The sequence below is a fragment of the Pygocentrus nattereri genome, chromosome 19 (genome assembly GCF_015220715.1).
Source record: "Pygocentrus nattereri isolate fPygNat1 chromosome 19, fPygNat1.pri, whole genome shotgun sequence".
NCBI classification, from domain to species: Eukaryota; Metazoa; Chordata; class Actinopteri; order Characiformes; family Serrasalmidae; genus Pygocentrus; species Pygocentrus nattereri.
The window spans coordinates 24,914,878-24,938,817 of NC_051229.1; the positions used below are offsets into that span (position 1 = coordinate 24,914,878).

The following is a 23,940-nucleotide window of genomic DNA, read 5'->3' on the forward strand; positions in this document are numbered from 1 at the left end:
TCTGTGTCAACATTTGCCCATTGCTAAAATAAATTTTGCTTCCGCTGTACATACTTCCTCAAATTGAAAAGTTGTGTTTGTATGTGTGCGTTCGCGTGCGTGCGTGCGTGCGTGCGTGCGTGCGTGCGTGTGTGTGTGTGTGTGTGTGTGAGAAGTATATCAGATCATGTTTGCTGGCTCAGGAGATCCCCCACTTCACAATGGTGCATTGCAGTGATGTGATGGCCATGTTCGAACATGAAATCAGCACCATTGGAGCTGTGCTCACACGGAAGTCCTCCAATCCTCCTCTCCCCCTTCCCCCTAAAAGAAGGGGACTGTCAGTAAGTGCAATTTTTAACAAGGTCTCATAATGTCCCTACCCAACTATCCAACTGGAGCTGAGAGCTTTGCAAAGTATTTTCCATCTGAATAGTTGAAGCATTGTGGAGAAATCTCTTTTCAAAAACATTTGGATAGTAGGTAAAATGCAGAAAGCAGTTATTTATAAATGCACTTTGACCACAAACAAAAACAGTATAAACACAAAATACATAATGTTTTATTATGTCATTTAGATTTGTTTTGAAAATAAATGCTTTTTTGGAACTTAATGCCTGCAACACTTTAAAAAAAATTGGAATGTAGACAGTTTAACACTGCAAACGTTGACAATAATCTATCTGCAAAAAAAATAACAGTTTAAAAATAACGTTCCTCAACCAGGGATTGCACAGATTTGAGGTGTTTCACCTCTTATGGGTCATATAACGTCATCAAATACCCAGGAAATCCAGAGAGATAAAGGAAAGGAAAAGGCCGAAGAACACCACAGAATGCCCATGACCTTGACATGGCACTGCACTAAAAACCAGAACATTTCTGTGATAGATATTGCACATGGGCTTAGGAAGCCTTACGTCAACAAATCAAATCAAATTTATTTGTATAGCACTTTTTATAACGGATGTTGTCACTAAGGAGCTTCACAGAATTCCAGAAAAGACAAAGTTTTAACAAGAATGTAAAACCCCCCGGTGGGCAAGCCAGGGGCAGCAGTGGCAAGGAAAAACTCCCTCAAGAAGAAACCTTGGGAGGAACCAGGCTCACCAGTGGGGGGACCTATCCTTCTCTGCTAAAACTTACCTACAAGTGACTATACTACTAATACACTGCTCAAAAAAATAAAGGGAACACTCAAATAACACATCCTAGATCTGAATGAATGAAATATTCTCATTGAATACTTTGTTCTGTACAAAGTTGAATGTGCTAACAACAAAATCACACAAAAATCATCAATGGAAATCAAATTTATTAACCAATGGGGGCCTGGATTTGGAGTCACACACCAAATTGGAAAAACACACTACAGGCTGATCCAACTTTGATGTAATGTCCTTAAAACAAGTCAAAATGAGGCTCAGTATTGTGAGTGGCCTTCACATGCCAGCATGACCTCCCTACAACACCTGGGCATGCTCCTGATGAGGTGGCGGATGGTCTCCTGAGGGATCTCCTCCCAGACCTGGAATAAAGCATCCGCCAACTCCTGGACATTCTGTGGTGCAACATGGCGTTGGTGGATGGAGCGAGACATGATGTCCCAGATGTGCTCAATCAGATTCAGGTCTGGGGAACGGGCGGGCCAGTCCATAGCTTCAATGCCTTCATCTTGCAGGACTGCTGACACACTCCAGCCACATGAGGTCTAGCATTGTCCTGCATTAGGAGGAACCCAGGGCCAACCGCACCAGCATATGGTCTCACAAGGGGTCTGAGGATGTCATCTCAGGACCTAATGGCAGTCAGGCTACCTCTGGCGAGCACATGGAGGCCTGTGTGGCCCTCCAAAGAAATGGCACCCCACACCATTACTGACCCACTGCCAAACCGGTCATGCTGAAGGATGTTGCAGGCAGCAGATCGCTCTGCACGGCGTCTCCAGACTCTGTCATGTCTGTCACATGTGCTCAGTGTGAACCTGCTTTCATCTGTGAAGAGCAGAGGGCACCAGTGGCGAATTTGCCAATCCTGGTGTTCTCTGGCAAATGCCAAGCCTCCTGCACAGTGTCCTGCACATCTATGGACGTCGGGCCCTCATACTATCCTCATGGAGTCTGTGGTTAACTTTTTGCAGACACATGCACATTTGTGGCCTGCTGGAGGTCATTTTGCAGGGCTCTGGCAGTGCTCCTCCTGTTCCTTCTTGCACAAAGGCGGAGGTAGCGGTCCTGCTGCTGGGTTGTTGCCGTCCTACAGCCTCCTCCACGTCTCCTGGTGTACTGGCCTGTCTGGTGTGGTAGCACCTCCAGCCTCTGGACACTACGCTGACAGACACAGCAAACCTTCTTGCCACAGCTCGTATGTGTGGGCTGTAGAGTCCGTCTCATGCTACCACGAGTGTGAAAGCACCACCAACATTCAAAAGTGACCAAAACATCAGCCAGAAAGCATAGGTACTGAGAAGTGGTCTGTGGTCCCCATCTGCAGAACCACTTCTTTATTGAGTGTGTCTTGCTAATTGGCAATAATTTCCACCTGTTGTGTATTCCATTTGCACAACAGCATGTGAAACTGATTATCGTGTGATCAGTGTTGCTTCCTAAGTGGACAGTTTGATTTCACAGAAGTTTGATTAACTTGTTATATCGTGTTAAGTGTTCCCTTTTTTTTTTTGAGCGGTGTATTAATAGCAGTAGTATTAGTAGTAGTAATAGCTAGGAGTCTATGAAAACATCAGTGTAGGGTGGGCAGCTAGTCCAAGGTAGGTGGCGGTAGCTGGGGCGTGGGCAGCTGGTCTGAAATGGGTAGCAGGAGGGCTCGACAGTCAGTCGTCCTTCAGTGTCCGGCTGGACATGTGAGCGGTTGTATAATCGGAAAAAAGGCAGGGAGTGGGAATTAGTTTTATTCTGTCTGTCTGTACGTAAAACAGTGCGGCTAATGACTCCGGCAGATGTGACTATGACAGCTTAACTAAAAGGAGAAAACCAGGAGGACACACAGAAATGAGAGCACTCTGAAACAGTTTGGCATCCCTCCGCTCCACCGTCCACAAACCTGAGTGACCACGTGCGAGCAGCGGGACAACAGCACCAGCATCGCGTAGGTGTGATGGCTCGTAATGGGAAATGAGGTCTTGCAGGTACTCGATCGAGCCCATGTAGGGCTTTATATGTCAATAAAAGAATTTTATAATCAATGCGGAATTTAATTTAACTGGACTGATATCAAATTTTCTAGTTTTAGTGAGCACCCTGGCTGCGGCGTTTTGGACTAGTTGAAGTTTGCTTAGATTCCTGCTCGTACATCCTGAGAGTAGTGCATTACAGTAGTCTAGCCTGGAAGTAATAAGGCATGTACTAGTGTTTCTGCGTCACGCAGGGATAGGGCATTTCTTATCTTGGCAATGTTGGGAAGATGTAAAAAAGCTGTTCTAGTAATGCTGCCTATGTGTTGATCGAATGATAAATCTGAATCAATTATGACGCCAAGATTTTTTGCTGCTGAGCCAGGTGTAACTGGAAAGTCGGCAAGATTTAAAAATAAATCTGGTAGTTTATTTCTTGCCAATTTAGGACCCAGAAGGAGAACCTCTGTTTTGTTACTGTTTAGTAGGAGGAAGTTCCGTAACATCCAGCATTTCACGTCTTTTACACAGTCCTCAATTTTCTTTAATCTGTATTTGTCATCAGGTTTGGCTGATATGTACAGTTGCGTATCGTCTGCATAACAATGAAAGTTGTTGAGAATGCCATGCCAATAAATGCCATGGTTACTTATAACTGTGCCTAACGGTAACATGTATAGTAAATCTTCTTCTTCTTCTTCTTCTTTCGGCTGCTCCCTTTAGGGGTCGCCACAGCGGATCATCTGCCTCCATCTTGCCCTATCCACTGCCTCCTCTACTTTTACACCAACCATCTCCATGTCCACCTTCACTACATCCATAAACCTTCTCTGAGGTCTAGCTCTTCTCCTTCTGCCCGGCAGCTCCATCTCCAACATTCTTTGACCAATATATCCACTATTCCTCCTCAACACATGTCCAAACCATCTCAAACTGGCCTCTCTGGCTTTATCTCCAAACAGCTCTACCTTCACTGTACCTCTGATCTGCTCATTTCTAATCTTCTCCAGCCTTGTCACTCCCAACGAAAATCTCAGCATCTTCATCTCCACCACCTCCAGCTCAGCCTCCTGTCTTTTAGACAGAGCCACAGTCTCCAAACCATACATCATAGCAGGACGCACTACTGTCTTGTAAACCTTCCCTTTCACTCTTGCTGATATCCTTCTGGCACACACCAGCCCTGACACCCATCTCCACCCACTCCATCCTGCCTGCACCCTCTTCTTCACCTCTTTTATGCACTGTCCATTGCTCTGGATGGTTGACCCAAGATATTTGAAGTCATCCACCTTTACGACCTCTACTCCTTGCATCTTCACCTTTCCACCTGCCTCCCTATCATTTACACACATGTATTCCGTCTTGTCTCTACTGACCTTCATTCCTGTCCTCTCCATTGCAAACCTCCACCTGTCCAGATTCTCTTCCACCTGCTCTCTACGCTCACAACAGATTACAACGTCATCTGCAAACATCATGGTCCATGGAGCCTCCTGCCTGACCTCATCTGTCAACTTTTCCATCACCATTGCAAACAAGAAGGGGCTCAAAGCTGATCCCTGATGTAACCCTACCAACACCTTGAAACCATTTGTCACGCCAACTGCACACCTCACCACTGTCTCACTATCCTAATACACACACACACACATACACATCACCCTTGTTCTTAAAAATGGGGACCAGTACACTGCTTCTCCACTCATCAGGCATCCTCTCACTCTCCAAGATTTTGTTAAACAATCTGGTTAAAAAGTCCACTGCCTTCTCTCCTAAACATCTCCATACCTCCACAGGTATGTCATCTGGACCAACTGCCTTTCCATTCTTCATCCTTTTAAAAGCTGCCCTCACTTCCACCTTACTAATTCTCTGCACTTCCTGATCCACTATCTCTCCCCCCGTTGTCCTCTTCTCTCCCTCATTTTCCTCATTCGTTTGTTCTTCAAAGTACTCCTTCCATCTACTCAACACTCTCTGTTCACTCACTAGTACATTTTCCTCTCTATCCTTTATCAGGCTAACCTGCTGTACATCATTTCCAGCTCTGTCTCTCTGTTTAGCCAAACGAGTCCTTTACTCCTTCTTTACTGTCCAGCCTCTCATACAGCTCATCATAGGCCTGATGCCTTTGCCACCATTCTTTTCGCTATGCGACTAGCCTCACAGTACTCCTGCCTACTTCCTTCATCTCTCTGGTTATCCCACTTTTTCTTAGCTGCCTTCTTCTTCTGAATACTCTCCTTGACTTCCTCATTCCACCACCAACTTTCCTTGTCTTCTTTCCTCTGACCAGACGAAACACCCAACACATTTTTGCCAGTTTCTCTCACCACCTTGGAAACTACAGCTCAGTCAGTCCTCAGGTAGCTCCTCACTGCCCCCAAGGGCCTGTTGCAATTTTTCCCTGAACTGCCTGCAACCATCCTCCTCCTTCAGCTTCCACCATCTAATCTTTGGCTCTGTCGTCACTCTCTTCCTCTTCTTTGTTTCTAATCTCATTCTACAGACAACCACCCTATGCTGCCTTGCTACACTTTCCCCTGGTACCACTTTACAATCTCCAATCTCCTTTAGGTGGCATCTCCTGCTAAGGATATAATCCACTTGTGTGCACCTCCCTCCACTCTTGTAGGTCACCCTGTGTTCTTCCCTCTTCTGAAAATACGTGTTCACCACAGCCATTTCCATTCTCTTTGCAAAATCTACAACCATCTGACCTTCCACATTTCTGTCTTTCACACCATACATACCCAGCACCTCTTCATCCCATCTGTTCCCTTCACCAACATGTCCATTGAAGTCTGCACCGATCACTAATCTCTCCTCTCTAGGGACACCATCTACCACTTCATCCATCTTACTCCAAAATTCCTCTTTCTCGTCTAACTGACAACCAACCTGTGGTGCATATGAACTGACCACATTCAAAATTACACCATCAACCTCCAACTTCAGGCTCATGATCCTGTCTGACACATTTCTCTTCCTCTCTACACCATGATAGAACAGTTTGAATCCACCTCCAATGTTTCTGGCCTTGCTTCCTTTCCATCTGGTCTCCTGAACACACAGAATATCTACCTTCCTTTTCTCCATCATATCTGCAAGCTCTCTGCCTTTACCAGTCTTTGTCCCTACTCTAACCTCCACACTCCTGCCTTTCCTTCTCTCTCGCTGCCTTCTAACCCGCCTTCCTCCTCTCCTCTTTGATGGTCTTCGACCTACAGTAGTCCAATTTCCACCGGCACCCTGCTGGTCAACAGCACCGGAGGCGGTCGTTCTTAACCCGGGCCTCGACCGGTCCAGTATAGCAATCATATTTGTGATCCGCATGATAGTTTTGGCACAAGTTTTACGCCGGATGCCGTTCCTGACGCAACCCTCACCATTTATCCGGCTTGGGACCGGCACCAGAAGTACACAAAGTACACCCCTAATGGCTGGTTTGGTAACATGTATAGTAAATAATGGTCCTAAAATAGAGCCCTGCGGAATTCCAAATCTTACTTTTGGAAGATAAATTGTTTACACTGACGAACTGATAACGTTCTGTTAGGTAAGATTGGAACCATGATAGGGCTGTCCCTGTGATTCCAACCATGTTTTCTAACATTTCTACATACATAGCCTTGGTCAGAGGCAAGAAGATCATTAGTTATCGTAACTAGAGCTGTCTCAGTGCTGTGATGTGGCCTGAATCCAGATTGGAATTTTTCATATGTATGGTTCTTATGTAGATATCAACTATGTTGTTGGGCCACAGCTTTTTCTAAGATCTTTGATATAAATGGTAAGTTAGAAATAGGCCTGTAATTAGACAAGACGCTAACATCAAGATTTGGTTTCTTGATCAGATGTTTGATAACTGCTGGTTTAAAAGCTTTGGGAACATAGCTTAGACTAAGGGACGAGTTTACTATAGTTAAAAGAGGGTTTATAATGACTGGCAGTACTTCTTTGAGTAATTTTGAGGGAATTGCATCGAGTATGCAGGTCGTGCAGTTTGCAGAGGGCATAATCTTGTCTAGTTCTAGCTGTGGGAGTGGGTAAAAAGTTCCCAGGCTTTTTTCTACAACTGTGTTTCGTTTTATATCAGCCAGGTCAGATGACAGCCAAGTTGGATTTAATACTGTGTGTTGAATTTGTTGTCTAATATTTTCAATTGTATTATTAAGGAAGTCCATAAAAACTTCCCTTTTGAGAGTTGCTGGAATTTCTGGTTCAGTACCTGCCTGATTTTTTGTGATTCGGAAAATCACACTAAACAGAATTTTAGGATTATATTTATTGTTCTCAATCAGCGAGGCCAGATATGCTGAGCGAGCTTTAGTGAGAGCATTTCTATACTCTGTAAGGCTGTCCTTCCAGGCAGAGTTGAACACTTCCAGCTTGGTTTGTCGCCATTTCCGCTCTAGTTTCCGAATGGTTTGTTTTAAGGTACGGGTTTTATCATTGTACTATGGGGCAAGCTTTTTCTGTCTTATTTTCTAAAGTGGATCGGAAGGTATCTTCTCAATAATCGGTTTGTAAATCTAGTTCCATTGGGTCTGATGGAGTGAAAACTGGTGTTGATAGTTCTGGCAGATTTTCTATAAATTGTTGGGCGGTAAAAGGTTTTATTGAGCGCTTTGTAGAATAATGAATGGACATACATATATTATCGCTAAGACGTAGCTTATATGAAATTAGGTAATGGTCTGAGACTGCTGAGGTTTATGGTAGGATATTAAGCTTGTCTATGTTAAGACCTAGTGTCAAAACTAAATCTAACATGTGACTACAGTAGTGTGTAGGCCCTGTTACATTTTGCATAATACCAACATCAAATTTATTTGCATAGCGCTTTTTACGACGAATGTTGTCACAAAGCAGCTTTACAGAATTTCGGAAAAGACAAAGTTTTAACAGGACTGTAAGAATGTAAACCCTGCAGCGAAATCACTAAATTCTTTTAAAAATTCAGAGTAGGGCCCTGGTGGCCTGTAAATGTTAAATAATTAAAATGCGTTCTTTTTTGTGACCAGATTTGTAACGTCAATGGAAAGGACCTCAAAGGAAGTGAAGATGTCACATTGTTTCTGACTAATATCTAGAGTATTTTGGTAGATTACACATACTCCACCTCCCTTGCCTGATAATCTTGGCCTATGTGCATAATTATAGCCTACATGGGTGGCTTCATTTAAAGCTCAATATTCATCTGGTCCAACCCATGTTTCAGTGAGGCAGAACATGTCAAATTTATGATCTCTTATAATTTCATTTACGATGACTGCTTTTGAGGTTAGTGATCTTATATTGAGTAGTCCAAATTTTAGATCTAAGGTGTTAGTGCTATCATCTGAATACGTATATATATTAATTAGGTTGTTTAAACAGGCTGATTGAGTTTTTCTATGATTAAATTTAGTTTTAATTCGGGTTGAACCTGTCAACTGCCTCTAGACAAACAAAGGCCCACAAAGGTTGCATAGCTGAAGATTTGCTTTCAAAACTGGATAAGTTTGTGTCTTCAGTGTCCACACATTTGTTGCGTGTTGTTGAAAGGAATGGTGATGTAACACAGACATTCAAGCCTTGTTTCCTCTCAGGTTTTTTTCCTCTTGTTCTAAAGGAGTTTTCACTTACTCATGGGAGCTTGGAGTTTTTGAGATAATGCATTTTTGTAAAAAAAAAAAGTGCTATATGAATATATTTTGACTTGACCTCGTAAACAGGCACTTATTCAAACTTTTTTTGAAACATTTTGCATGCATCAAATACTGTTATGAGTGTATATTTATAAAATAATGAGGTTCATAAGGTAAAACATTATATTGTGTTTTTGTACTGTTTAACTGTTCAATTCAGGTCCAACAGTTTACTGATCACTGTCTTTTGTTATTTTTATTATTTTTAAACACTGTCCTCTCACTGTTCACTCAGACACTTATACCTTGTCAGTCCACCTTGTAGCTGTAAAGTCAGAGATGTTAGCTCACCTGCTGGTGCACAGTTTGTGTTTGTCCTCCTCTAGTCTTTTATCAGTGGTCACAGGACACTGTCTACAGGACGTGGTGGCTGAATATATTTGGTTGGTGGACTATTCTCAGTCCAGCAGTGACAGTGATCTGTTAAAAACTCCAGCAGCAATGCTGTGTCTGATCCACTTGTACTAGCACCACACACAGAGACCCATCAATGTCCACCATGTCAGTGTTACTGGAGTGCTGAGAATAATCCACCACCCAAATAGTACTTGCTCTGTGAGGTCCATGAGGGTCCTGACCACTAAAGAACAGGGTAAAAGGAGGCTAACAAAGTATGCAGAGAACCAGATGGACTACAGTCTGTGATTGTAGAACAACAAAGTGCATCCATATAGTAAGTGGGCTGATAAAATGTACAGTGAGTGTAGAAATGAGATGGTCATAATGTTATGCCTGTATAGCATATCATTAGGCATGACTGTTGATGTCATACACAATCATTAGTAATTTACTAAGCCAAACCGCCAGGAGTGTGCATGTGCAGGGTCACAGACAGTGTGTTTAAGTATGGATATACTATGAATGTTTAATGCGTTTCACCACCATCACTTTCTTCTCTTGGTAGCAGATGCATACATGTGTTTGGGAGGTCCATTCTCTGTTTAAAATCATTTTGGTGAAGGGCATTAAGGTCAATGCAGATGAGACAGCAAAGGTAAGGCGTAATGCTTTTAAGCTCCCTAGTCTAAGCTCTGACCACTAAAAGTAACCCTCTTGTGTAGCCCATCATAATCTGAGACCTGAACAATGTTGCACTAAGAAACTAGTTATGGTTCTGCAAATCTGCAGTCATGGAAACGTTTGCATGGGTATCTGCCAACATACTTGCACATAACGTGTGGGGCACTGTCACGTTTACCTAAACTGAATGTGTACATAATGAAGAGGAAACATAGAAACAGTTATCATTTTTCAACATCAAGAAAAGGGTTATAATATACTGCAGAGGGAAAGTACAGATAGAAGTAACATTTGGATGTGATTAATGTTAATGTAATAAATATATAATGATGAATATAAGTGTATGTAATATTTATTAGCAACAATAAAAATATATTGTGTGGGGTAATATTCCTACAAAAATGTGTAATGTTATTGTTTTTATGAAGGGGAGTCATAATGCCTATAAGTAATGAACATTATAGGCCAAAACACTTGATTTTTCTGTCAGATTTCTGCCTTTGTACAGTGTTATGTTTCAAGCTTTTTTTCTTTCTTTTTTTTTTTAAGATGTCCTAATGCTTCCCAGATTTATTTGACACATCTGCAGCACGATATACTTTCCTATAAAACCCCTTTTGTATCTCTGAGGCAGGCAGGCTGCTTCTGACTTCTCAATCATGTCCTTAACAAGGCCATTCTTGACAACGCACTTATGTTAAAGCACTTGTGCTTAAATACATGTTTGCTCAAAAATAAAAGCACACTCGCCAAATTTTAGTCCTATTAAAACAAAATTGCCATTTCACCGAATTAGTGGGCTGTATGTTTTTCAGCTTCCCATAATGAAGCATAATGAAAACCCACATGACTATTTCAGTATTTGAAAACTGGCATCTTAAATGGTTAAGAAGTGCCTATGCATATTCCTAATGTAAATGTTTTGTTGTTCAATTTCAGAGAAGTAAAAATCAGGTGCAGATTGCCCCAAAACTTTTATGCTTTTCCAAGGGTAGCTTTAATAACTCATTCACAACACACAAAACAAAACAAAAAAAAATTTCAGATCAGAGTGAAAGGGTAGTCATTTTCTGTCCTAAAAACATGGACTAATGAAATAAACCTTTCTGTTGACGTTGTCACAACGATTATAATTTAGAAATGCCATTCTCTCCCTTTCTCCCTCTGCTAGGTGCAGGTTCGTGCAGGGCTGTTCCATGGTACAGAGCTGCTGTGTAAGCCAGCAGTGAGCAATGAGAGCAGTGGCCGCTCTGAGTATGTGTGGAACAGGACTCTGGAGTTTGAAATTTCCATCTGTGACCTTCCCCGCATGGCTCGCCTCTGTTTTGCCATCTACGCTGTGATGGACAAAGTCAAAAAGCAGAAATCCACCAAAAATGCTCAAATGAACAAATATCAGACTATCCGAAAAGCTGGCAAAGTGGTGAGAAATTACAAAGTAACTCTCAGAGCAGTATCAAAGTAGATTTGGGAAGAAAGGAAAATATTTTTATAGTAATGTTTCTCTTTATATTTAGCATTACCCAATAGCATGGGTGAACACAATGGTCTTTGACTACAGAGGACAGCTAAAGACTGGTGACATCATCTTACATACTTGGTCCTCTTTTCCTGGTGAGAGAACACACACCATAAACTCACATTTCCATGGATAAAGTTAAAAATCTTATGCTGATGGTTTAGTATATATGAGTAAAAATCTATGACTGTCTGCATAATTAGTGTGTTTGAGGTTGTTTCTGGTTTGTATCTGTCTCAGATGAGCTGGAGGAGATGTTGAACCCTATTGGAACGATCCAGACAAATCCATACACTGAGAATGCCACAGCACTTCATATTCGTTTTCCAGAGTACTCCACACATCCAGTCATTTTTCCACCTTTCGACAAAGTATGTGTACATAAAACAGCATATAGGGCTGTATGAGAGTAAAGAAAACTCTTTTATTTCATTTTCAGTCAAAATGATAAAGTACCACATTTTATTTTCAGAGTCAGAAAAAAAGTAGAAAATGTACATTTAAAATTGCAAAGAAGCGTCAACAATTTGTTAGTTCCTATTCTTTTTGGGCGACTTGCTTTTCTTGTTCTAGGAAATCTGAAGAGGGATATTTTTCTACACCTTCAAAGTTCAGAAGTTGCTTGCATTTTCAGCTTTTTTAACAATTTAAGCAGCATATATGCAAGCAATGAGTTAAGTGGTGACCTATCAGATTGTTAATATGTGGTGCAGTAACTGACTGGGTCATGCCCACAATCACACACGCTCACTCTGAACATGAGATACAGTGATTGATAAACTGCATTGCTGTGATAAATGCTTGTCATGAAGATTAAAAAGCAACAGTAGGCTACTTTGTGACTCAGAACTGATCTGCATAGTTGCTGCATAGTCTTTCTCTCTTTGCAGCTCGACCTGCATGTGTTTGAGTGTCATGCTCCCAAAACCGTCTTTTTGAAAAAACTTTTTTTCAGGTCACTGTAATGAAAATATGGTGTTCGCTTAAATAGTGCAGTTTCTGCAGATAGTAAAAGTATAAAAATACGAACTCCACCCTTAAACAAGCACACGTTGATCTTAACTACACTCAAATTATTCTAAAGTTCCAAATATTTTTTATTATCAGGGGGATTTGCAGCCCCTTCAACACCCACACTTAACACATGTCCTTGGTGGTCTGGGCTCTCAGGTGGGATGGACAGAAACTTGTGACTTTTTTTTTCTATCATCTCTCAAAGATGAAAGCATGTGACAGTTTTGGTCTAATAGGTCTTGCACGGTTGTTGAGAGTCCCATTTTCTGTATATCTTTAACTCCAGTAAACTATAATTCCAGTTTTTAAATTCCTTTTTCTCACATTTGCTATTGACTTTCCCATTCCTTAGGTACATGTATTATTCAGTGGATATTTGATATCAGATATCTCCTGAAAAATGAATGTTGTACTTAATGGCCATTTTGGCTTTAAATTAAATGAATGACTTTTGCACAATACTGTGCAGTATATTGTTGCAATTTGATATTGCCATCATAGGTTACTCTTTCTGCTTTTCCTTTTTCTAGATCCTTGAGAAAGCTGCAGAAATTGCTGGAGCTAGTGATTCGATGTCAATGGTTTGTGAACACACACACTTAACAAAGCCAAATTCTTCATTTATATCCGCAATTATTAATGTGATATAATTGGCTTATTAAAAATTTTATAACTTTCATACTGTTGAACTGCTGAAATGAAAGCTAAAAAATCACAAATCAAAAAGTAAATATTAAATAGTAATAAAGAGGCATGAAGTTGTAACAACAAGGTGCAATTTCAGTAATAATAGATGGAAATAATAATAGAAAAAAATAGAAAATGTCCCAATTAAGTGATGTATTTGAAATTGGGTCCTTAAATAGGGTTGTTTAAGACTGTTATCATTTGTAGCATTACAAGCAGTTTTAGTCTTTTATTATTCCTTGAACCTCAGACAAGAAGTTAGAGTAACCTGGATTTGCTTAAAGTCTACAAGACACAAAATGCTTACACCAAGGATGCATCCATCACAAAAGGAAATGTATTGCCTGGTTTAAAGTATTAAACCACATTCAAATGACTTTAAGTGGAAAAAAAAATGAATAACATTTGAAAACGAACAAATAATGTGATTCAGCTAAAATAGTGTGAGACAATGTGGTTTTGGGCACTTCCTGGGAAGGCAACTCAATACTGAGGCATGAAAGATCCTCAAGCGAACTTGACAAAGTGTGGGTGTGTATAACTATATGGGTAGACATAACTATAAATGGTTTTCTTATTATGTAAGTTTGCATTGGAATCCTGAGTGCATAAAAGAAAGCAAACCCAGCCTTACGATGGACTTCAAAAGGCTGATTTTATACTTCAGGAGAGGTTGGCTCAGAGCCGGCTGGATCTGGTGATGTCCACGCTGTCTGACTTCGTTGTTTGTGGCGGCTCAGTAGCAACAGCTGAATGCAGAACTGTCTCAGTCAACGACTGTGGAAGTCTTCTAGTGATGGTCTTCCAGGGTTCAGTCTGCGCACAGACTGGTTTGTGGCTTCAGCGGACTCTGAATTTCTTGAGATGGTTTGAGTAGCTGTTACTCCACTGGTGGGTCCTGTATGCAATCAGGTCACTTTGCAAAATGACTAACTCTCTCCATTTTATTAGAAGGAATCAGAAGCACACTTTCAATTCCTTCTCTAAGTGTGGCTTAAAATTTAAGATAGACTTGCATGTTTAGACAAACTAACAACACTACAAAGACAATGGAGACACTTATTAGATCTGATAATAAGTTGAGTTTCTGGCTTACGTCGACAAAGACTTGTTTCTTGCTAGCTTGGACTCGGAACCAACAAAAAATGCAGTGTGCTCAGGTTGTGTTTGACTGTATGCCCTCACCTTTGTAGGTGGAGTCAGAGCGCTCATAGGTCCTTCTCACGTAGCAGTTAATTAAGGGGTGGGAAGTGGTTTCAACAGTTCAGGGTTGGGCTCATGGCCCATTTCCATCCATGAATACTATTGGCTGAAGGCTTGGTTGTGTGGCTGACTGCATAGTATGAAAAGCCCTTCTCCAGACGACAAAGGTGGAGGATGAGGAGGAATGGCAAGAGTTAAGTTTAAAAGCAGACTCTGGTTTATCGAAATTACAGAAGTATGCTAGTAGTGAAGCTTAACATCTTTAACTGTTTTAATATCATGTTGGTAGTGCTAAGGTTATGAATTTGTTTAAACTTAATCCACATGAAGTATAACATTAGGTAATAGCTAATGAAATATTGACAACGTGTAATTTTCTTTTTTTGTCTTGAATAAGAAGTAAACATGACATTGACAATATCATATCTGTAATATATGGTGACACATTGGCTTCAGTGTGTAGTTGATTTTTCTCAAAGGACCTTTCAACAAGACAAGAAGACTCTATACTGTACTTTCTGCAAGAAGTTGTTGGCTATGTACTAGCAAACCAAGTGAAATGAAGACTTACCTTCCTGGAATACCTACTGCACCAAACAGAATGATGTACTTGGTGAGCAATGTTTTGGACTCCAAAAAATAAATATTATTTAATGTACAAATAAAATTACATCCTACTCATGTTTATCCTTTTATTATCAATTTAAAGTACTAACCAGATTAGTTTGTGGTTTTTGTCCACATGCTAAAGTGAAAGGCGTCCTCTCGCAGAATGTCCTGTGTAGGATGCAGCCTAACCCAGAGCATCTGAAGAGGATGTCCTTAGACTCCAGACTGTAAATTGATATGGCTACCCTCCTCCACTGTATATGGATACCTATGGATCATAACCTCCCTTCACCATGCAGCAGTTGACATTTCATTTTTTATATTCTGTACAGCATTGTCCAGCTTCTTATCATTCTTATTGTTATGATGTCTAGCAGAAAGGCCAAACTCCCGCATCCTCTAAACACTATATTTGAGACACCCAGCATCTTTGAGATGCAGGGCACAGGCAGGTACATTTCCAAGAGCTTCTCCAAGCTCTCTCTCAATCTCTAAACTGGGATGTCTCTCCAGGTACTGTGTCAAGGTATTTCTGCCACTGGTCCATTAAATGTGTTTTGTTGCAAACCTAAAAAGCTCCTGCACAGCATCTAATCTCTGTTGGCACATCAATGTGTTGGGAGAGTGCATTATAGAGATACAATTCCTGCCTACATGTAAATTCCGTGTAATCCAAATCCATAGGTTCATGTAGAATTTTAACCTTCACTGTTCCTTGTCCTCCATCTTTGTCTTCTGGAGAAGGGTTTTCATACTATGCGGCCAGCCACACAACCAGGAGCCATCAGCCAAAAAAAAAATCACTCGAGCACAGCTGAAGGTAATTTACATGACATGTGACTAAAACTATCAAATCGAGAAAGAAAAAAAAAATTGAGAATGGGGGTGGGGAAACGGTTTGAGCGCAATGTAATAAATGCAAACGGAATACTTTGTGCTCACGAGTATCACATTTGCACTTGTGATTTACTGTAATATGTATTTGCTTAAAAAGGTATTATGAAAATATCTAAGGCAATTCAAGTACAGAAAAAAAAACATACTTTGAAAAAAAAAATATCCCTACAGATTTCTTTGCAATTCTCAAGGAAAAATGTAAGGAGCAATGAAAGCATGGGATGGACACAGTAAATACTGAACATAACTCCAATGGAACCACTGGTACTGAACCAAAATAAGCTAAAATAAAGTATTCCAAAAAAAAAAAAAAGATATTTTCCCTCCATGTGAAGTGGATCAGGCGAAATGTTCAGAACATTGAAGTCTTAAATGCCACAAGTGATGTCGCAATGTACACCTTTCACACGGACACTCATACACAGTACACACAGACTCATGCACATGCAGCCTAATGCACAGTGGCATTGGAATTAAGGAAACATTGTATTTAAGAGAGCAGTCAATTAAATGTACCAAATAATTTAACGGAGCAATGGATTTAAGGCGGCAGGGCAGTAATTTAAGGAAGCATTAAGGATTGAAGGGAGCAGTGAATTTGAGGTACCAGTTAATGTAATTTTGCCTGAGATTTACGGGTGGCAGTGGATTTAAAGAATCAGTGCATTTAAGGTGGCAGTCATACTCATTATGACTGAGGTGTCCTCGAGCATGACACCTAACCCCCAATTGCTCCCCGGGCGCCTTGGATAGGGCTGCCCACTGCTCCGGGCAAGTGTGCTCACTGTCCCCTTGTTTGTGTATTCACTAGTGTGTATGTGGTGTTTCACTTCACGCATGGTTTAAATGCAGAGGTGGAATTTCCCCGTTTGTGGGATTAAAAAAGTCTCACTTATATCTCAAGAAAGGTGGGACAGGGTCATGTTTACCATCAGTCATTGTGTAGCATCCCCTCTTCTTTTAGCAACAGTTGGTAAATAACTGATGAGTGAGGAGACCAATTGCTAGAGTTTTGGTAGAGGAATCTTGTGCCATTTTTGTGTGATGTAGAATTCTAGCTGTTCAACAGTCTTTTTTGACAGATTTTTAATTTCATGATGCGCCAAATGTTCAGCACACAGAATCTTTTTATGCAAAGCCGTGCTGTTGTGATGGATGCAGTATGTGGTTTAGCACTGTCTTACTGAAATTTGCAACTCCTTCTGTGAAAGAGACATTATCTGGATGTTGGCATATGTTGTTCTAAAACCTCTATATACTGATCAGCATTGATGGCCTTTCCAGATGTGTAAGCTGCCCACGACATAGGCAATAATGCAACCCCATACCATCAAAGATGCAGGCTTTTGAACTCTGTGCTGATAACAAGCTGGATGGACCCTTTTCTCTTGATTCCGCAGGACATGGTGTCTATGGCTTCCAAAAGGGAATTTTAAATTTGATACATCTGACCACAAAACAGTTTTCCATTTTTCCCCAGTCCCTTTTGAATGAGTTTGGCCCAGGGAAAACCACAGCATGTTTGGATTGTGTTGGCTTCTTCTTTGCATGATACAGCTGTAACTTGCATTTGTGGATTGCATGGCGAACTCTGTTCACAGACAGTGATCTCTGGACATCTTCCTGAGCCCATGCATTGATTTACAGTACAGAATCATGGCTGTGTTTAATGCAGTACCACCTGAGGGCCCAAACATAATGGTCTTGTCCCTTGCGTATAGGGATTTCTCCAGACCCTCTGAATCTTTTGATATTGTGTACTGTAGATGGTAAGATATCCAAATTCTTCACAATTTTTTATTCTGATGAACATTATTCTGAAAATTTTCCACAATTTTAATTTTATAGTTTTTTGCATATTGGTGAACCTCTGTTCACCAAAGGAATCAGTGAGGTAATATAAGTGGGGTAATAAGGCGGGTAAGTGAGATACTAGAAGAAACACTGGTTTGTTATAGTGGTTTCAGAGGATGGACTGTTGAGTGTGATAATATATATAATATATATATATATATATATACCAATATGTTTAGAAGGGCAGTGTAGAATCTGTAATATTTTTGTGTAATATTTTAACTGTTCAAGAGAGGAATGGCTTGTGGGAAGAAGCTTCTCTGTAGCCTGAATGTCCTGATCTTTATCTGGCTGACGTGCTGGCCTGAGGGAAGGACCTGGAACAGGTGGTGTCTGGGGTGTGATGAGTCAGTGAAGATTTTCTCTGCACGCTTCCTGGTTCTGGAGGCATGCAATTCCAGCAATGTGGGCAACTTAATCCCACTCTCTCAATCTCTGCAGACCTGATGATGCACAGCAGTCTGTGGAGGTCATGCTTGGTGACTGACCTACCCCACACTGTGATGAACGTGGTGATGAATGACTATATGATGGCTGTGTAGAACCACACCATCAGCTCCTTGGGCAGGTTGAACTTCCTCAGCTGGTGCAGGAAGTACATCTTCTGTTGGGCTCTCTTGATCATGGAGCTATTGTTGCTGTCCCACTTCAGGTCCCTGGTTGTGCCCAGGAACTTGCAGTACTCTACTGTCATCACAGTTCTGCCCAGGATGGTGAGTGCTGGTTGGGTTGGAGGGCTCCTCCTGAAGTAGACACATCACCATCTCGGTTGAGGCCACTGAATGTAATGTCGTCTGCTTACTTCAAAATTTTGACTGATGGGTCAGTGGAGGTACAGTCGTTCATGTTCAGTGAGAAGAGCAATGGTGAGAGTACACAAACCTGTGGTGCACCTGTACTGATGATCTGGGTGTTTGAGGTGAACTTTCCCAACCTCACCTGCTGCTCCCTGCCAGGTGTGGGTTGACATGCTGAGTGTAGTAGTCCTGGGATTATTGTATTAAAGACTGACCTGAAATCCAAGAACAAAATTATTGCACAAGTTCCTGGGTGTTCAAGCTGTTGGAGAATAAGATGGAGTCCCATGTTCACTGCGTCATCTACCGACCTGTTTGCCCTGTATGCAAACTGTGGGCAGTCTAGCAGAGGATATGTGATTGTTCTTAAAATGGGTGAGCACCAGTCTCTCAAAGGATTTCATGACTACAGAAGTCAAAGCAATGGGTCTGTAGTTGTTAAATCCTGTGATGGATGCAATTTGGCTTCTATGAAGTTGAGAGGGAAAACCATCAAGCAAGTTATGTCAAAGCTTCCATCCAACTCAGAAAAGGCAAAGCGAATTACAAACTCTATCACAACTTTTATTGCCAAGTATTTGTATCCATACTCAGTCATTGAGAACCAGGTTTTTTTCACGCTGTGTTGCACACTTTGGAGCCGAGATGCAGCGTCCCGTCTCCAAGATATTTTACTCACACTGCGACCCCTACTCTATACAATAAGACCAAAGAGGAAGTTATACAATCACCTGAAGAAATTGGGTAGAATAGCTATAATCTGCTCCGTGGGCACCCATTGCCACAGGATTTTATTTCACCATAGTGGCACATTTTATCACAGATGAGTGGCAGCTAGTGTCTCGTTCTCCAAACAAGAACAGTGAATGAGAGCCTTCCATTTGACTTGGCACATTACTTCCATTATCTTTTATTAATGAATCAAACAGAAGTGAAGTTATTTTAACAGTTGCCTGAAACACATTGGTCAGGCTATCACTTTTTCTTGCAGTCAGAACTGTCTAAGTTAAATTAAAAAAAAGTTGATTCTTCTGTCACTTTTTATTTATGTCGGTGGTTAATCTGAACCATTAGACTTTTAGTTCGGCTCCTGAAGTGCTAGCCAATTGGTTAGCTTGCTTTGCTCTATCTACCTAGATACCACAGAGAAGATCAATCCAGATTTAAGAAAATAAAAATAAATAAAATTAAATACAAATGTATGAGAATTAAAAAAACAGTAAACATTGATTTGAGCTCACTATGTGTTTCCTGCTGGCATAGAAGGCTTGGAGAGTTTCCATTGTAATTCAATACAAATTAAAAAACTATTGAGTTTCATGTTATTGGCATAGAAATACTACTTTGCTTTTGTAAGGGGCAGATTTCAGCAGGTTTGTCCAAGTGATATGCACAGAATAAAATGGTAAACATCAATCACATATTGGTCAACTGCATTTCATGTCTGCTTGTGTGTCTGTGTAGGGACGTGGAGGGAAGAAGTTCCACATTGAATTGAAGGAGATCATGGAAAGGGATCCCCTATCACAGCTATGTGAAAACGAGAAGGATCTGATATGGACTTTGCGCTATGATTGCAGAGAAAACTTCCCACAGTCTCTTCCTAAATTATTACTGTCTGTCAAATGGAGTAAGCATGAAGATATGGCCCAGGTACATACGTAAATGCATGCACACACAAACGCATTTTTCCTTGTTCTGTCTTGCTGCTAAAACTTTGTTTTACACTAATTGGTCTCTAGTTGCAGGCTCTGTTGCAGATCTGGCCCAGGTTACATCCTCGAGATGCTTTAGAGCTGCTGGATTTTAACTACCCAGATCAGTACGTTAGGGAGTATGCAGTAAGTTGTCTGCAAGATATGAGGTAGGACTTCTACAATTCACATCTTATATCCATTCCCCCAAACATTTCTTTCATTTAAATACATATTTCTCTATATTGTTTGTTAGTTATTACTACTTGCCATGAATGTGCAAACTGTATACATCTGTCCTATTTATTTAGCAGCATGGGACTATAGGAAAGGTCACTGTTGTGAAGCATATATTCATATTCATAGAATATGAAAAATATTATTACTGAATGATGACATAATTTAAAAGTTTGTACATATCTGCATGGCTTGCCACTTTTGTACCACATGTAGTGTTAAATAATAATTTCTGGATATTTTAGTACAAGAACTGGAGTCCACTAACTGTCAACATGCTAAACGTACAGGCCAAATCTAATGATGCAAGCAGTGATTTAAAAATTTAAAAAATCTGCCTATAGCCAACAGTTCTCAAATTCTGCTAATAAAAAGTTATTCTTGTTTTTGTCATACACCCAGTCACCTCTATAATTATTTGCACCCTTGCTTAAGATGCGGAATAATTTAATGAAAAAATATTCTTATGGTTAATTTGCTCAATTTCACAATGAGTTTGAAAGAAATTAGAAAAACTTTGAAGTTTTTGAAGAATTGAAGTTGATTTTAGTCTTTAAAAAAAACTTTTAAAAATCCAAAACCTTATGTCAATGAAATAAATAACAATAAATTTGAATTGAGACAGAGGCCAAAGTCCCTGAATAATTTATCAGCATGGGAAAGATGATGAAATAAGAAAAAAGTGTGATGACTCTCATGAATCAGGCAATGGCTATGAAGTTTTTTGTTTACAATTCTTTTGATAAAGTTTAACAATCTTTGCAACAAGAAACAGCTACCATAGTTTTTTTTTTTTGTCCAAATGAATAACCCAGATAAATTATATATATATAGATTCTTTTTGTAAAAAAAAAGTAGTGTGTGTGTGTGTGTGTGTGTGTGTGTGTGTGTGTGTGTGTGTGTGTGTGTGTGTGTATATATATATATATATATATATATATATATATATATATATAAAATAAAATGTCCAGTGAGCGGCAATTGTGTGGACGAAAATGCCTTTTGATGTAAGAGGTCAGAGGAGAATGGGCAGACTGGTACGAGATGATAGAAAGGCAGCAGTAACTCAAATAACCAACCAAAATCTCTGAGGAATGTTTTCAACACCTTGTGTGTATGCCACGAAGAATTAAAGCAGCTCTGAAGGCAAAAGGGGGTCCAAACTTTTACTAGCAAGGTGTGTGTGTGTGTGTGTCCATATATATATATATATATATATATATATATATATATATATATATATATATATATATATATATATATATATCTCAGCCATTTTGGATCCAACTTTAGTTTTTTCAATGGGAAGAGGGTCATGTGACACATCAAACTTATTGAGAATTTCACAAGAAAAACAATGGTTTGCTGGGTTTTAACGTAACTTTATTTTTCATGAGTTATTTACAAGTTTCTGACCACTTATAAAATGTGTTCAAAGTGCTGCCCATTGTGTTGGATTGTCAATGCAACCCTCTTCTCCCACTCTTCATACACTGATAGCAACACCGCAGAAGAAATGCTAGCACAGGCAAAGATAAAAGTCTAAGGGTGTCAGATCGGGAGACCTTGGGGGCCATTCAGCTGGCCCACGACGACCAATCCACTTTCCAGGAAACTGTTGATCTAGGAATGTTCGGACCTGACACCCATAATCTTTCTGGAAAAACTCAGGGAACGTGCCAGGTTCAGTGCATGAAGAGGGAAACACATCATCATGTAGCAATTTCACATATCCAGTGGCCTTGAGGTTTCCCTTAGACTTTTATCTTTGGGGTCATCTGAAGGCAATTGTCTATGCTGTGAAGATACAAGATGTGCAGCACCTGAAACTACGGATACTGGAATCCTGTGCTAGCATTTCTTCTGTGGTCTTGCTGTCAGTGTGTGAAGAGTGGGAGAAGAGGGTTGCATTGACAATCCAACACAATGGGCAGCACTTTGAACACATAAGTGGTCAGAAACTTGTAAATAACTCATGAAAGAATAAAGTTACGTTAAAACCAAGCACACCATTGTTTTTCTTGCGAAATTCTCAAGAAGTTTGATGTCACATGACCCTCTTCCCATTGAGAAAACTAAAGTTGGATCCAAAATGGCTGACTTCAAAATGGTCACCACCCATCTTGAAAAGTTTTCCCCCTCCCATATACTAATGTGCCACAAACAGGAAGTTAATATCACCAACCATTCCCATTTTATATAGGTGTATCCATATAAATGGCCCACTGTGTGTGTGTGTGTGTGTGTGTGTGTGTGTGTGTGTGTGTGTGTGTGTGTACACACACTTTGTTAGCCTGTTCTTTAATGGCCAGGACCCACAGAGCATGCATTAGGGTGGTGTATCATTCTCATCACTGACATTGCTGGCGTGTTAGTGTGTGCTGGTTCAAGTGCATCAGACACAGCAGTGCTGCCGACGTTTTTAAACACTTAAACACCATGAACTATTGACTGCATTAGACACTCCTATCTTCTTATTCTACATTGAAGATGTCAGAGACGATAGCTGCTCCGCTGCTGCACAGTTTGTGTTGGTCATTCTGTAGTCCTCCATCAGTGGTTACAGGCTGCTGCCTATAGGACACTGTTGGCTGGATGTTTTTGGTTCTTTGGTTTTTAAAACTCCAGCAGCTGATCCACTCGTATGATATATTAGCACACACTAATATGCCACCACAATGTCAGTATCACTGCAGTGCTGAGACAGACTGACTGACTGACTGACTGACTGACTGACTACCACCCAAATAATATCTGCTCTATGGAGGTCCTGGGGGTGGTCCTGACCAATGAAGAATAGGCTTACAAAGGATGCAGAGAAGATAAACTTCAGTCTGTAATTGTAGAAAAACAAAGTGCTCCTGTGTGTCCTGTTCAGTGGAGCTGATAAAATGGACAATGAATGTAAATACAAGGAGGTGTATTTACTAAATACACCTCCTAAATACTATTAATAAAGTGCTAATAATGTGCTATTAACGTTTGTTGTGTCTGCTTTCAGTTTCCGTTTTTATCTGAGAAACCTCCTCACACTTACTTTTTTTCAGGGCTTTGGATTCCTCTGTCCAGCAAGCAAACAATTTTCCATGGCTTGGAAAAACTCAGTGTTTATTATACAAAAACTTGTCAAGCTATTTAAATTTTAATAAAACTCTATTATTTAAACACAAATGAGATACCTGTCCAGTCCAAAGTTCTCCATCAGCATCAAGCACCACCATTTCTGCAGGTATGCCATGTCACGCTATATATAAAACATAGGTAAATTTCCACAATAATATTTAAAAATTAAGGTCTCAAAAATTATTAGAAATAGTAAAATGTTCTTACAACTGTGTAATCAAAGGGTGCGTCTAACACTACATAAAAGGCAGACTGCAAATAAAAATTTCCATATGGAAATTTCTATATATAGGAATTAAAATATTAAAAATACATCTCTTACCATCAATTTGAACAGTCGTTGCCATGTGGTTGTTCTGGAATGCCCTTTTAGGAAAGTAAAAAAAATGCATGCAAGTTTTACATCATAGTTTCGAAAGATCAGTTTGTAATGCAGTGGCGTGTACTGCTATATCAAGGCCTGTCTTTTCTATCCATTGTC

At 40.3% G+C, this 23,940-nt stretch overlaps 1 protein-coding gene across 6 annotated transcripts in view; it reads left to right on the forward strand.

Annotated features, from left to right (window-relative positions):
- Positions 1 to 23,940, forward strand: part of pik3cb (phosphatidylinositol-4,5-bisphosphate 3-kinase, catalytic subunit beta) — a 134,005-nt gene that overhangs the window by 76,050 nt on the left and 34,015 nt on the right. For 2 of the 6 annotated variants that reach the window (XM_037530845.1, XM_037530841.1), the window contains exons 6-13: positions 153 to 323; positions 9,710 to 9,799; positions 10,997 to 11,248; positions 11,343 to 11,439; positions 11,585 to 11,715; positions 12,889 to 12,939; positions 19,870 to 20,058; positions 20,148 to 20,269. In XM_037530845.1, the coding sequence (XP_037386742.1) occupies positions 153 to 323; positions 9,710 to 9,799; positions 10,997 to 11,248; positions 11,343 to 11,439; positions 11,585 to 11,715; positions 12,889 to 12,939; positions 19,870 to 20,058; positions 20,148 to 20,269 (1,103 nt within the window). The remainder of the gene's footprint in view (positions 1 to 152; positions 324 to 9,709; positions 9,800 to 10,996; positions 11,249 to 11,342; positions 11,440 to 11,584; positions 11,716 to 12,888; positions 12,940 to 19,869; positions 20,059 to 20,147; positions 20,270 to 23,940) is intronic. The other 4 variants (XM_037530843.1, XM_037530844.1, XM_037530842.1 and 1 more) reach the window with 4 other exon arrangements.